Raw genomic sequence first — 14,744 nt, 5'->3', positions numbered from 1 at the left:
ACTGCTTGTGTTGAAGAAGAGTAGAGCAAATTTGGTGGATTTCTGCTGGCTACAACAACACTACTAAAAGTATATCCCAAAGCATCTTTGTTTTCCAAGACAACCGGTGCAGAGGGGTTTGGGATCATACAATTCATTCAGAATTGATCAGCCATATCCACGCTTCATATGTGTCCCATATTGCCTTTAATTAGGTGGTTCTGTGATTCTAAACCTAATTTTGGATACTATGACTTCTTTCTTCAGCTTACTGGGGATGAAATGATGTGAGGGTTGTATTGCAGCTTACCATGGGAGTTTTCTTAAAGCAGTAAGGACAACAGTGTGTGCTCCATACCCAGGAACACAGCACAAAGGCATAGCACAATGTTTTTGGGGAGAATGAGCTTTGAGCATCTCCTGATTCCCCATAAGAAGAACTCTCGGGATCATACCTAGTTTGGCCATATGTAACTAGCTGACTTGTTCCAAAACAGGACTGAAGAGTAACCTAACATACACACTGTGGAGAGGTGACAGCAAGCAGATTAAGAGTTTGGAAAGAAACCCAAAACTCCCGTGTGTCAACTCTGACAACCATCCATATCCTCACACTTACCCAACAACAAATGAAAAACAACTCAGGTTAGCCCAATACTCTGTGGATGTATCTAAATATGGGTTGAGAGCTCACACTCCAGCAGTCAGTGTCTCTGCATGGATGTGTGTGAATGCACAGCCCTGCAAAGGGTGGTAATGATGCTTTGTCTGTATTACATATTCTTTACCAGATCAGTTAAAATTGAGCAGACTCTCCTGGCATTTGCAAGGGATATTTTCCTGATTCCTAGGAAATACCAAGCCTTACTACAAACAATGGTGGAATCAAAATACCTCAAAATGGAGTTACCAAGTCCTTCTAAGATGCATTATATTAAGAAAAAAAGGTTAAAATTCACTTATATATTTTCCTACATATTACAGACAGAAAATAAAAGACATTTTCCTACCTTCATAAGATCAAGCAATACACCGCTTAAAATTCCCAAGTATCTTCTCTCTAAAGACTGTGGATGATTGACTGCTGGAAACTGTAAAAAATACACTGTAAATATCCTGATCATGTCAACAAGGTAATACATGAATACCACATTTCAAAAAATAGAAACTAGTGAATCAAGACATGCAATTAATAGGAGTCATAAGCACTGAAAAAGTTAGTGGTTTATGAAAACTGTAAAATATTATAGTGAAACAAATAACTCTTGATGTGTGGTAAGCACATAGTCAACCAAAGAAAGTATTCTTCAATACTAGGGCAGCCAAGAAACCACTCTCAAGTGAGAAATAATAAACTTCAATTTTTTTAGTGGCATTTTGATTGACAGGAGGTTTAAAATAGATTCAGAAGTAACATAAGCAATATATATTTATTTTTAAAAAGGTTAAAAATAGCTCAGAGAGAATTTGAGAGTGCAAATAAATACTAAACATAAACAATTCCCAAGGTTTTTTAGTGAAAAAAGGCAGAAGCTCAAAGGTTTATGTTTCAGGGTTACTGCTAAGGTCATGCTGCTGGCAACACCATGAGAAGCAGTGCACACTGCTGGGGCATCCCTTAGGTGTACTAGTATTACTTTTCATAAATTACATTATGTGAACTTTAAAGAAAAATGGAAGAATATTAGTTTGAATGCTTTTATTCCTAAACAGTTTCTGTATTTTTCTTTTGACTTTGCTTTATTTTCCAGTGGTTTACTAATAATTGAGAATTTTTTTAAGTCCAAGTCTGCTAACCAAGGCTTCTACACTTCCTCCAATTTTGTAAAGTGTTTGTGTCTTCCTGTAGATTGACAATCATAAAGAAGCTTTTGTATTTAGAATGATGAGGGAAACAGGGAAATGTGCTAAAACTGCGCAAAGCACCAGTGGTTTTTCACTGTAATTGTTCAGATTCTTCATGTAACTTATTGGTAGAACAAATATTTATAGCCCTACATTGCCACTCACACTTTTCTGCAAAGTCATGAGCTTACTGGTAATTTCTGATCCCCATATTATTTTACTTCCTGATGTCTTCAACATACCCTGGATGTTTTCCTCCTCAAAAGAATTGAAGAGAGATCACTAAATATTCCCTAAACCTCAGGAGCAAAGAAAACTGTGTTATATACATATATATTTGGATGATACTAGTAGAAAGAAAAGACAAAGTTCACAAATGTGCATTTGGACATGCTGGAGTGTTTGAGGAGAATTTTTTTAATCCTGTTTTACAATATGGTAATATTTACTTACTGAATACTAATGTACTGTATGTAATGTAATGCAGAAATTCACAAAGTTTAAGCATATGGATAAAAAGTTCCACATCATGGGCTAGTTTCTATCTTGAGAATATCCAGCAGCAAATCCAGGCTGTAAGTAATAATTGGTTTGATCACAGCATACCTACTGTCTGCTCTGCAACAGAAAATCTTTCACTATTAAGCACTACATTATATTCAGAAAAATTGTACTTTTAAGGTTGTCTTATAGCACAAAGTAATTTCTTCACATGAATTAACTAAAGAATATCATATTTCAAACAAACAATTTTTGTACCATTTTTGTACCATTTTTGATGTTTCAGCTGTTATTCAGACTTTACTTCTGTTCTAAAAAATACTCTCTATGAGGAGCCATATGGCACTGTCCACATCAGCAGTATCCTGACTTTACAGGCAGGACTAAGAAGGCAAGAACATATCTGAGGCAAAGCAACAAACCACTGATCCAGGATGAGAACAAAGACCCATAACTCTGAACCTTGTGCTAATCACATTAGGTCCATGCTGTCTTCTTGAATTACTGTGTTTTAAAGCTACAAAACAAAGATACTCCATCCTCATCTTAAGACATCACAGAGAATTTATCCAAACAAGATTACACTGCACAACCAGAAATGCTGTAAAATAATGTTGAAGAGGCAGTAATTTATTTTGCTTACAATTTTAAAGCATTGCTTTCCTAATAAGGGGTTACAAATTTCTCATACAAAACCCCTATCCAGCCCACTGCTCTAAACAGAGTGAAATACAAAGAGGATCTTGCAAGAAATGCTTGTCTAATAATTTTTTTTTAAACTCTCCACTCTTGAAGGGTCTACAAACTTCAACAAAAATTCTTCATAATTAGTTATCCTTATACCTAAAATAATTACAGTAAATTCACGAATACAAGCCGCACTGAGTATAAGCCGCATCTCTGGGTGTTGGCAAATATTTCGGTTTTTGTCCATAAATAAGCCGCACCCGAATATAAGCCGCTCTGTCGTTCGCAGCGAGGACCCGCGTGCAATTAGTAACAGAACCGTGGGAGGGCGGGGTTTACTGGCTGAGCTAAGGCTGTGCAGGCTCGGCCCGCTAGGGGCTGCTGACGGGGCCAGGTGGCCCAGCCCGGTGCTGCCGCTCGGGGCCGGCCGGCGCTGCCCCTGGGCTCGGTCACCCCGGGTAGGCGCTGCCCCGCGGTGGCAGGCAGGGACGGAGCTTCCCCCGCTCCTACGGCAGCGGCGGCGGGCGGGGACGGAGCTTTCCCGCGCCCGTGGGGCCGGTGGCAGGCGCGGACAAGGCACCCCGCCTCCTCCCCGGGCCGCGGCAATGGCGGCGCGCACTTCCCGCCCCCCCCCGGGCTGCGGCAATGGCGGCGCGCGCTTCCACCCGCCTCCCCGGGCCACAGCAATGGCTGTGCAGGGCTCCCGTCGGCTCCCCGAGACGCGGTAATGGCGGCGCCCCCCGCGCCCCCCCCCCTCCTCCCCTGGGCTGCGGCAGAGGAGGGAAGAAGAGAGCTCTCCCGCCTCTCTCCCCGCCCCCCGTGCTGCCTGCAGGGAGCCAGGGCAACACGGTAACACTGTAACAATTGCGAAATGCCGGCTTTTACTGGCCGGTGCTTGGCTCGGCACTCTGGCTGGCACGTCTGGGGTTGTAAATGTCAGAAAATTATTAACATATTAGCCGCACCCGACTATTAGCCGCACTTCCGGGTTTCCACCAAAATTTTTGTCAAATTGCTGCGGCTTGTATTCGTGAAATTACTGTACCTTAACACCTTAAGTCAACTCTTTTCTTATCAATGTCAGCTAAACCAAATTTATGGCAACTTAGAACATGTTTTAACAGAACTAGGTCCCCACTTCTTCCCTTTCACATTCTCTCATTTTCTCAGAGTAAACCTCAAATCTTGAGTCTTTAGCCCAGATTTGGTCTCCTAAAACCTTTACATGTCTCTTTATATGATTTACACTAATGATTTCAGAATATTATCAAGATCATAAACTCTCCTTTCCAAGCAACATTCATCAATAAAGAAAGGAGAACCAAAACTGAATTACAAGGAAACATGAGTACAATCAGTGACCAGGTATTGTTTAAAGTAACAGAGCTATTACTTATTTACTGATTCTGGTATTTTGTCATATCCCAGCTTGCATAAATCTTCCCACCAGTCTCTGTCATTATATTTTATTGGCAAACCCTTGAAAAAAACAATGCAGTAGGAACAGCAGGAAGAGCTTTTTTTACTCATAAGACTTACTTAAACTCCCCAGGTATATAAGTCAAAAGGCAGAAAAATCTTCTTCATCTATAGCTCAGATTTTCCCAACAAACAAGCTTGAGGACAGCAGTCCTGAATTTTCCACAACCTGGCCTTACAGAGCTTTGCCACTAAACTTTACAGTGCAAACCTGGCACGGTAATGTTAGATTGGGTATAAGAGGTAAATCACATGTCATAAATATCAAAGAAATTAAAGAAAATCTTTAAACAACTTTTAACAAGAAAACAAATGTATTTATAATGGTCACTTCTGATGTAATCAGTATTTTACTTTGGCTTATGAATACCTTATAATCTATATATCCAAAACTTACACAGAAACTTAGGCAGTGGATAATGCACAATGTATTTTACTTTGGCTTATGAATACCTTATAATCTATATATCCAATACTCACACAGAAACATATACAGTGGATAAGGCACAGTGTAAAGGAAAAGAACCTTTGCAGCACTTTACACAAGTAAATAAGAAAAATAAGAAAAAAGAACAAAGCTTTCTCTTACCCGCAAGCCATGGAAGCGTGGGTTGCTGTAGAAGAGCTTCATCTGCTCAGCTGGCAGAGGGCCTAGCACCTTCTGAATGGTGAAGAGCTGGTCAATCTCACTCTCGCCAGGGAACAAGGGCTGCCCGTCGCTCAGCTCCCCCAGGATGCAGCCTACAGACCACATATCCACAGCCTTGCCATAAGGGGCTCTGCAAAGCCAAAATAAAATGTTTGTCACTCACTGCCACTGCCTTCTCATTGAGCTGCTTCAATTTACTGGCCGTATTTCCCATGGCACACTTCCTCATAACACAGAAAAATAAACTTTGTTATTAAGCAAACTACCTCAAAACCCAAGCCCTCTGTTTCTGCCCTAGATTTCCTGATGTATCTATCACTGCTTGAAAAGGCAGGAGAGGGATTCTCAAGTGCCCCAAGGGATCTTGCTCTTTTTGAAAAATCTTACATACAAGAATAATCTTTTTGACTGCAAAGCATTCTCCACTCACAATTAAACTACCACTACATTCCCTTCTCTCTAGAGCTCATGCCTGCACTCAGTTCCTGCATTATATTTCTTGTGCTTAACAGGTGGATGGGCATACTAGTCTTGCCACTGGGAGAACAGAAGTTCTAAGAAATCTTTATTTCAGCATTTATACACAAAAATTTTAATTAGCAATAAAACAGAGCCTGAAAACTATTCCTTAGGAAAAAAAAACATGTAAGGAAGCCATGAAAGCATCATAAAGTAATTCCTGGTTGGGAGCAAAGCCACAGGCTGGGGTTTGGGGAGAACTCTTTTTTATATACCCAAATTCTTGCTTGTTGAATTTGCAAAAAAAAAATTTGTAAACACCCATATTATTCCAATAATGTCTTTCCAATGTTTAGATCTAGATTCCAATGTTTAGATCCAGATTCTTGCTTGTTGAATTTGCAAAAAAAATTTGTAAGCACCTATATTATTCCAATAATATCTTTCCAATGTTTAGATTTTGAACAGAATGACCATAGAATTCTTTTTATGTAAAAAACAAAAAGTATATAAAAATAATAAAGACTGGAACAAAGACTGAACTGAAAACATATTTCACTGAGTCTCTTCTTTTTGTAACTTGTAATCCAGTACCTCAAACTCTGTTTCAAGAGATTTAAGTTACAGCTGGCTTGCCTTTTTCTGGAATAAGACAGCACCAAGAGTTGCAGGTGACAAATCCTATCCTAAATCTGTCTCCTTCTCTTCTTGCTTATGTTGCCGATTAATGATGTTTAGAGAAAGAATACCCTCAAACTAAAAAAATAAAAATGTTTGACTCTTCCCTAGTGATTACTCATGATTATTTGCTTTACTTGTGGGGAGGACACCTGGCATTGGAACAGTAAACCCTTTTGATGATTTGGCTAGGTGAAGGTGAGAAAGCATTTCTAGTTGGACAATAGCCCAAGTGAAACCACAGCCTCACTGAGCTGACTGGTGCAGGACTCTATAGCAGTGGGGAAAGCTGAAGCAGGGCACCAACACTTCAAGAACCTGTCTTAGAGAGAGTGCCATGAGACACTGTAGTCCTCTCACAACAGCCATCCCAAAACCAAAAGTTTGCCCCACTGGAAGAGACTGTTGATAAGGAACCACCAGCGGCAAAGCAGACCATGTCACAATTCCTCAGGTACCACCACTACTCAGTGGGGCTCATAACTTCTTTACTAATCCTGCATAGTGGCTCCCAGCTGATTTGCAGAGACTCAATGTTTCTAGGATGCTGCTAGTCCAACCCACCCATTAAGTCAGAATGACAAGTAGTTTTTTTTCTCAGTGCACAAGGTAACACAAGCAAGAATGGACTCTAAAGCCAAGGATCTGCTCTTAAAATATTCTGTGCGTCTACTGGGAAACTGAGGCTCTGTAGGCAAAACAGTGAGAGTGCAGGTAAAAATCCTACCCTTTTATTATGAGAAAAAAACCCCAAATACATCTTTGTTTGCCACTCCTTTAATACACAGTTTTCTCCACTAAAATGTGAAATGGGGAAAAGCTGTTGTAGACCGGGGTACTGAAAAACAAGCTAGGGTTACAACTGAGGAATGGGCTAAAACTCCTTTAAGTCACAGACCATTACCTTTCCTTGCTCTCGGGAATAAAGAAGTTGAACTACAGTTAAGAACTTTTCACTATTTACTCTGTAGTCAAACAGAACCAACCCAAAACCTGCCATTTCTCCAGGCAGCACAAAATGCAATATTGTTGTTTGAAAAAGCAAACTCGAGACTTTTCTGCTTGTCAGGATCAGTCTCGTCAGATCACAGCAGACAAAAAAAATGCAAGAGTGACATGGCTGGACAAATGAAATAACTAGACCATACCTCAGAAGCACTACAGTCTATGCCTGCACATATTAGATTCTCCAAAACATGTTTGCAACATAATTTAGCATGCTTTAAAATCTACTGGCTTTTAGCAATATTTCGTCATCAAAGAGTACTCCACTAACAGTAGTTACCTGAGGCTCTCCAAAGTGAGTAGATTTTAGATGTTCTGTGAATAATTAGGGAGCAAATTCTTTCCTTTCCTGAAATTTAAGTCTTGAATGTTATCACTAAACAAAAACCTCTCTGGGACACATTTTAAAAATTCAAAATATAAACCTGTATTTATTAATTTGAATGTATTTAACAAACAGGTGAAGATTTTTGAATATTAGATGCTTATAAAAATTCAGTAAATGTAAGGAAAGGGGGGGATGGGAAAGATGATTGCCATGGGAAATAGAACAGCATTGCCAAGAAAAAGGCATCACTTTGCCAGAAAAACTTGGCTTTAAAAACATACACCAGCACAACCGAAACATTAAATACACAAATCCCCTCCCTTTCTCTACTAGCTAATCAAACAGATTTAGTCAACTACAAACAGACATAATTCCTGCTCAATTTCCTCTGCCAACAGAATAGCTTCAAAAACTGCAGGTCAGACTAATACTATGTCTGTCAAGCTTTTCATGTCTTTCCTCCCAAATCCTCATTACTATTAGAGACAGAAAAAGGTCACAATTGATGCTGTTTTTCCAAGTCTTTTTTTTATACTTTTATATGCACATACACACTTCACTGGAAACTTACTGTTTTCTCCAAAACATGAAAAATTGAGCTTTGAGTTTTTAAATGGTAACTTCAGGATAATATTATGCACATAATATTAAGATAAGATATTATCTTAATTAACAGATCTTATTAACATAAGGTATTACCTTATGTTAAGATATTAACATAAGATAATAATATGCACATAAGAAAACAACTGCCAACAAATTTGATTAAGATTAGCATCACTCTGGGAATATTGGAATGACTTTATTGACAGAATAATTATTACTTAATTATTTACCTGTTAAAAAAAATCTAGTTCAGTGTTAATCAAAGGTTCCAACAAAGAGTTGTTTTCTAGGAGCACTTGACACGGTGCTTAAAGACCCGTAGGAGTGACATGGCATTTTTTAATTCATCCTGTGGCTAATAGTTCCTTTTTTTAAGAATATGTATATATAAATACACATGCACTGCATATTGGAATTGTATTCTATGAGAGCTTTTATGTAGTTTAAATTACTGCTCTGTTTAACTTGACTGTAATGGGAAGTTCACATGTCACTTTTTTTTCCCCCTCTTCCTTTGCCCTTTTGAATTTGTTTCAATTTGGGTCCTATGAATTTGTTAATTTAGTATCTCAAAATCTGTTTTACCTTGTGAGATAGTAAAATGTTTGTTTTATAGATGAATAAGGAGTAAAGGTAGGAGTAAAACGAAATTTTCTGGCTGAGGCTACTCATGCAACTAATACTTATGCAGTCAATACAATGCTAACCTCTCAGTGCTTTATTAAAATGATTTATACAGCCTCCTTCAATAAATTCTTCCTAACTAGTGAAAAACCAGCACCATCCTTGTGAGTGACTTCAGCAGTGCTGGCAAAGGTTAACTACAAATGAAAATCAAAGCACAGAATCATGTGATGTCCACACAGGGCTGATGGAACATTCCAGGTTAGAGAACTACCATGGAAGCCTCTTCTGAAAGAACTGGGAATGGGGGTGCAGAAGCTGGAAGTACATCTGTTATAATTCAACCTAATATTTTAATTAGTTAAACACTGCTCAGCTCAAGACAGGTCGATGTGTCAATGATTCATACTGACTTACTGGAAATGAACAAAATATGCATGAAAATCTGGAAGCCTCTTGAAATCTTGCCTTTAAATCAAACCTAGTTCTCCACAGGCAAAGCTTACAAAAGGTGCTGAAAAACCATATAGAGTAAAGATTTATTATGGCAATTTTCTAACTGTACTTACCCAAGCAAGAGTTCAGGTGAGCGGTACCATCTGGTAGCCACGTATTCTGTGTAATTAGCATTGCTTCCTTCAGACAGATTACGAGCAAAGCCTGTCAAAGAAACGAAAATATTATATACCATTTAAAAAATATATACCATTTAAAAAACAATATGTGTATCACCACTGATTTGGGCAGTAAGAGATCATGTCTATTTATATAGAAGCAAATTATTTACAACCCCTGTGGCAGAATGATGTCTCCAACAACTGAAATGCAAGTTTTTATTGATACAACAGCGAAAGTCAAGCATGTCTGCTTTAATGACTCCCGGACTTGTGTACTATCCTCACAAATCAGTGGGGTTTTTCTATTACTCTGTATGCTATTATGTAATCAAAATATACTGATAAAAGATAACTGTCAGTGTGCCGTGTCAACTATTGAAATATTACATTAAATTTCACTGAGGTGCTGTTTGCAGAAGATTCATAACTTTAGAGTTTCTAAACATTATACATGCATGTGTACTAGACTCTTCTGGTCATTGATTCTAACTACTACAGTCTTTGTTCTTTAAACTGGTCAAAAAACTATGTACTATTCTCATCTAAGGATACCACCTCCCAGGCTTGGCAAGGAAAATGGTCACCTCCTCAAAACTATAAAATGCAGGAATCCAGGAAAATCAACAAAACTGTTTATATCAGCACTTAGCTCACTCCACATGTTTTGGTTTCCCAACCGCTTTAGCATCCCATTCCCAACAAGGTTCTTCATAAATTAGGATCAGAAATCATGTCCAAATTAACTTTTTTATTCACATCATTTTGTTAAGAATAAAACAAAAAATTTTAAAATGCCTACTTATTTGCAATTGCACCAAAACTTCCCTACTGTCCTAAGGCATAACAATTATGACCACTAGCTGAGAGACGAGTGCATATTCTGTAAAATCCATTTGTAGGAAAAATTTGAACTTTTATTTTCATTCTCCTCCATTCATTAAAAGTCAGCCAAGCACCACAATAATGTTACTGGATTTTTCATGTAGAAGTACTCTAGGACAGATGTTGGCACTATTTTCAAAAAGTATCAAGTCTTACTGTTTTCAAATAATTAATTAACAATTAGGTGAGACAGGACAGAGAGATCTCAGCAGCAAGACTCCACTGACACAGGAGTGTCAGCTCCTTACTAAAGCTCAAACTGAGACAAACTTTTGGGGCTGAAATGCAGAAGCAGCATTTCCGAAATGCTTTCTTATTGGGGTGTGGCATTAAAACACAGTTCAAAATTCCCTACAGTGAAATCACTATAAGTCTTTCCAATTTTGCATGAACAATAAAGTGTTGCAGAAGAATAAGGCGTAACTTTATTTCCTGAACCAATAAGTGCTACTTAAATACAATAGATGTTTTTCTTTATATCTGAGTTCCTTCGCAGAAGCTGCCAAAATTGCTTTTCCTATTCAACTGTTTTGCAAAGTTGTAATTTTTTTTTTAGTATTCTGAAAGTGTAAAGTTTAGCATGAAGAAGCCCAGTTCCACTAGAACTGTAGAATAATAATTTATTACAAGTTGAAGCAAAAATTTAGATGCAGATTATTATTCTTATTATTAGTCTAGTGATCATAGAAAACAATTTTAAATTTGTTAATGACATAGGTTACAGCTGTTACTTTTTGCAAGATACCTCTAACTTCAAGTGTTAGTAAACACAAAGACAGGATGAGTATGATGATGAACGGGTATTTCAAAGCTGTCTGAACATAAGAATTCATATCTGTTCCCATAAAATCTAATGAATATTACTGGTGCTGCAGAAAAGCTGGAAAGGAATTTTTCTTTTTTTTTTTTACTTCTAACATGGGAATTGAGTGAATTTTGAAATATTACTATATTTAGAAATGCTTAGGCAGCCCCATTTCTGTTTCAAATTACGAGCTATCTGATTAATCTTGGCAGTGGAAAATCTTTCATTCATGTGTTTAAAGAACAGAGGGAAGACAATCAGGAGCTACACCAAAGAAATGGAACAGTCAAAATGTGGGAAACACCAGACTTAAGGGCTGAGGGAAAGAAAGAAAAAAGTTGTCACATAATAGAAATAAACAGATGCTGATGTAACATATGAGCCTGGCAGCACATGGGCTCTGGTGCATCAGAAGAATCAACAGGTCAAAGTTTCATCCTCCTTCCTCCAGGCCAGTCTATCAGAACTTGGTTACAGACAGGCAGGAGCTATTATGTCCAGAAACTGGTTAATGTTGCCTGAAAAATCAACCCCTAACTTTACAGGCCAGGTGCAGCATGGATTTGATGTGGCAAGACAGACTACCATCATGGGTTTCCATGTACTTTATGCTGTCAAGTGATGCATTTTGTAGATCCAGTATTGCTCTGACCCTACGACACCATGCAGAGAGGTGACAGAACTAACAGTTCAGGAAAGCATATCTTTCTAAGGGAACAATTATTTTTGGTTATGAGGGAGTTTGCTTATTGTTCCTTCTTCCAAATTGTGCTGAGGTATCAGGAACATGGAAATATGAGAAGGAAGCTAGGAAGAAGATTAGACAAACTCTAAACAGTGAGAAGAACACATAAGAAGATGAAGATAGGAGGATATTTGGGTGAGAGCAACTATGAAAACGAGTATTTGTAAAGGCATCACAGTGCAGAAAAAAATAAGCAAAACCAGAAATTTCAGGAAAGGACTTTAAACAACTCAGAACACGGTAGGAGAGATGTCAAGGAAAAAGATGTAAGAAAAAAAAAGGGGACGTTGTCAGCTTCTTACAGAGAAACAAGGCACATTTAAGTTCTACATAACGTAAAGCGTTCTAATCTTCATGACATGCAACACTAGGGAACCTCTATTAATCAGAATTTTAAGAATATACTAAGAAAACACCTGTCAAGAATGACACAGACATTCTTAATCCTTTTTTTGAGTAGGTGGAAAAACTAGAGGATTTCTTGAGGTCTTTTCCATGTTTCACGATTTCTATGAGTACACACCATACAGAAATTAAGAGGTTGCTAAAACAAGAAATTTTGAAGTCCTGGTGTTGAAACAGCAAACACACTAGTCAGAAAACTGAATTATTTCCAACAGTCAGATGCATTGCTGTAATTGGCACTTTGTACTGCTCTCTTTTTCCACTTCTATTGGCAGCAATGACACCCACACAACATGTGTCCACGCAAGCACAACAACCAATCTCAATTTTATTTAGCACAGTATGTACAGAACACATGGCACAAGGATTCTGAAGAATTAACTCATTAAAAATTTATGAACTTTTCTGCTTAAGCTGGTTGTGTCCACTGGGCTATTGCAAATGGATGCATTATCCTTTTCTTTGTATTTGCAATACATGAGGAACATGACATTGTATGTGGCAAGTACCCATGTTCCAAAACATGAATTAAATAAGGTAGTCAGACCAGTCAGCATATGTTAAATCATGCTAAAAGGCATATTCTTACATCCTAATCTCTACATATTCAGGAAACACTTGTGCTTAACACCATTCTGACATGTATTTTACAGTAATAGCTTAAGCTACTAGCAATTATGTCAATTAGCAGTAACACTAAAAAATTAAAACTGATTCCATCTTATGAGAGTTGCTCAGAATTTTAAATTCAACTAGAACTGAAAGGTAAATTAAAATTAAAACTAACCCACATGAACATTAAGAACCACAGAAATACCCAGAACAGTTTGCCTTCCTTGATACTATGCTGATCACTGAGTACACTGTGACTGCACGTCTTTTTCAACAGCAGAATGAGAACGTGGCCGGAGCACACGGCGTGAGCAAGCCAGCACACCACAGAGAACACCACTGCTGGCAGAATCTCTATCTGGAGTGAAAACTGATGTCCAAAACACTACCATAACATTTGTCTAGCTTTTTATTTTCCTGCAATTATGCTGCACAGAGGCTGTTAACACAAGTTCGTATTTGTCAGCTGATGTCATGCAACAACTCTAATGGCATTACTTACAAACAGGGAAATCCCTCATCCAAAAAAACAGAGAGAGAGAGAGAGAGGGAGGGAGGGAGGGAAGGACATGTGGGGTGCACAGCTCCCACAAAGACCCACTCATGGTCCATGCTCCACTGGCTGTTCCTGCTTGTGATGGCTTTAGCCCAGACTGGGGCATGCACTGTGCAGGGACAGGTGCTGCCTGTGCTGGTTGTTCAGCTCTGCACAGGACAGTGGTTTGGTCCCTCAGTGGGGTTTGCTTGGCAAGGGAAACACTCTGATAATCACTGTAAGGTAAGGGAGGGTAATCACAGCAGTGCAGAGAGGAGGTCTGTGGATGCCAGAAATGCAAAGGCACCAAGGGCACCACACCGATGCTCTGTCAGAGCTGTCAGTACTTTACACTGCAGAATAAATGGCACTGAATTCAAAGAACCTATATGGACCAAATATTCTAAGGTTTTTCCTAGAACAGTTTTGTTTCTGAATGTTTGAGCAAAAATGCCTTTAGTATTAAAAGAAATAAGTAGCACTGCAAATGACAAACACCTTTCTTGTCTTCCTTAAAAACTATTTTGATCTATTTTGTTAGTAGTTCTTTTCATTCAAAATTGCAGAGGTTTGAAATGACAGCTTTCAAACTGCACTTACTGAAAAGTGCCCTTGGGGTAACACTATGGAATTGGCTTTTGTTTACCAAGCCAAACTGTTTTCAGAGTGAACAGTATTTTATTCTGTGTTTATGCAGCATTTAGAATAAAAATACAGATTGTTGGAACATTCTGCCCTCTTGCCTTCTTGGATTACTCACACAGCCAAGGTTCACCTTGTACTTGGGTGATGTTCTTCAAAGCCTTAAAGCTGACATTAAACAGGCATTGGTAGGTCAGGAAACATCAGAGTTAACCTAGCATGTACAGCTCTGACTCCCACCTCCAGTCACTCAGTCATTAATCACAGGCAGACATGTGATTCCTTAATTAACAAAAATCCTTGACCTATAACTACACACATAACACTCCACAAAAGCCAATGGTTCAAAAAACACATAAAAAGTACAAGTTTACTGTGTCTTTACTAAGCTAGCAGTAAGTATCTTTTCTTTTAATACAGAGGCCAGATAAATCTATAGTTTTGCCAGTCTCCAAATCAGCTCATCTGTGCTCTTCTCAGCTGAGTCTCAGCAACATTAAAAGCAGAATCCTTGTTTAATACAGGAAGAGAGAAATGCAGTGTTTCTACGGACATGTTGACACAGGTATCCCACAGGGTATGCAAATTAAGACCAGAAATCTTTCTAATTAAAACAGTAGCCCCTAACCTGAAGCAGTAATCAATTCTGACTGCTAGAATT

At 38.4% G+C, this 14,744-nt stretch overlaps 1 protein-coding gene across 3 annotated transcripts in view; it reads right to left on the bottom strand.

The window, feature by feature from the left end:
* CDKL5 (cyclin dependent kinase like 5) overlaps positions 1-14,744 on the bottom strand; it is a 137,032-nt gene that overhangs the window by 35,301 nt on the left and 86,987 nt on the right. For all 3 annotated transcript variants that reach the window (XM_033052806.2, XM_033052808.2, XM_033052807.2), the window contains exons 8-10: positions 9,410-9,500; positions 5,081-5,270; positions 990-1,070 (exon numbers count right to left, since the gene is read on the bottom strand). In XM_033052806.2, the coding sequence (XP_032908697.1) occupies positions 990-1,070; positions 5,081-5,270; positions 9,410-9,500 (362 nt within the window). The remainder of the gene's footprint in view (positions 1-989; positions 1,071-5,080; positions 5,271-9,409; positions 9,501-14,744) is intronic.

Source organism: Catharus ustulatus, chromosome 2 (assembly GCF_009819885.2).
Source record: "Catharus ustulatus isolate bCatUst1 chromosome 2, bCatUst1.pri.v2, whole genome shotgun sequence".
NCBI classification, from domain to species: Eukaryota; Metazoa; Chordata; class Aves; order Passeriformes; family Turdidae; genus Catharus; species Catharus ustulatus.
Note: the sequence above shows the minus strand (reverse complement) of the source record. Positions and strands in the feature narration are given on the sequence as shown.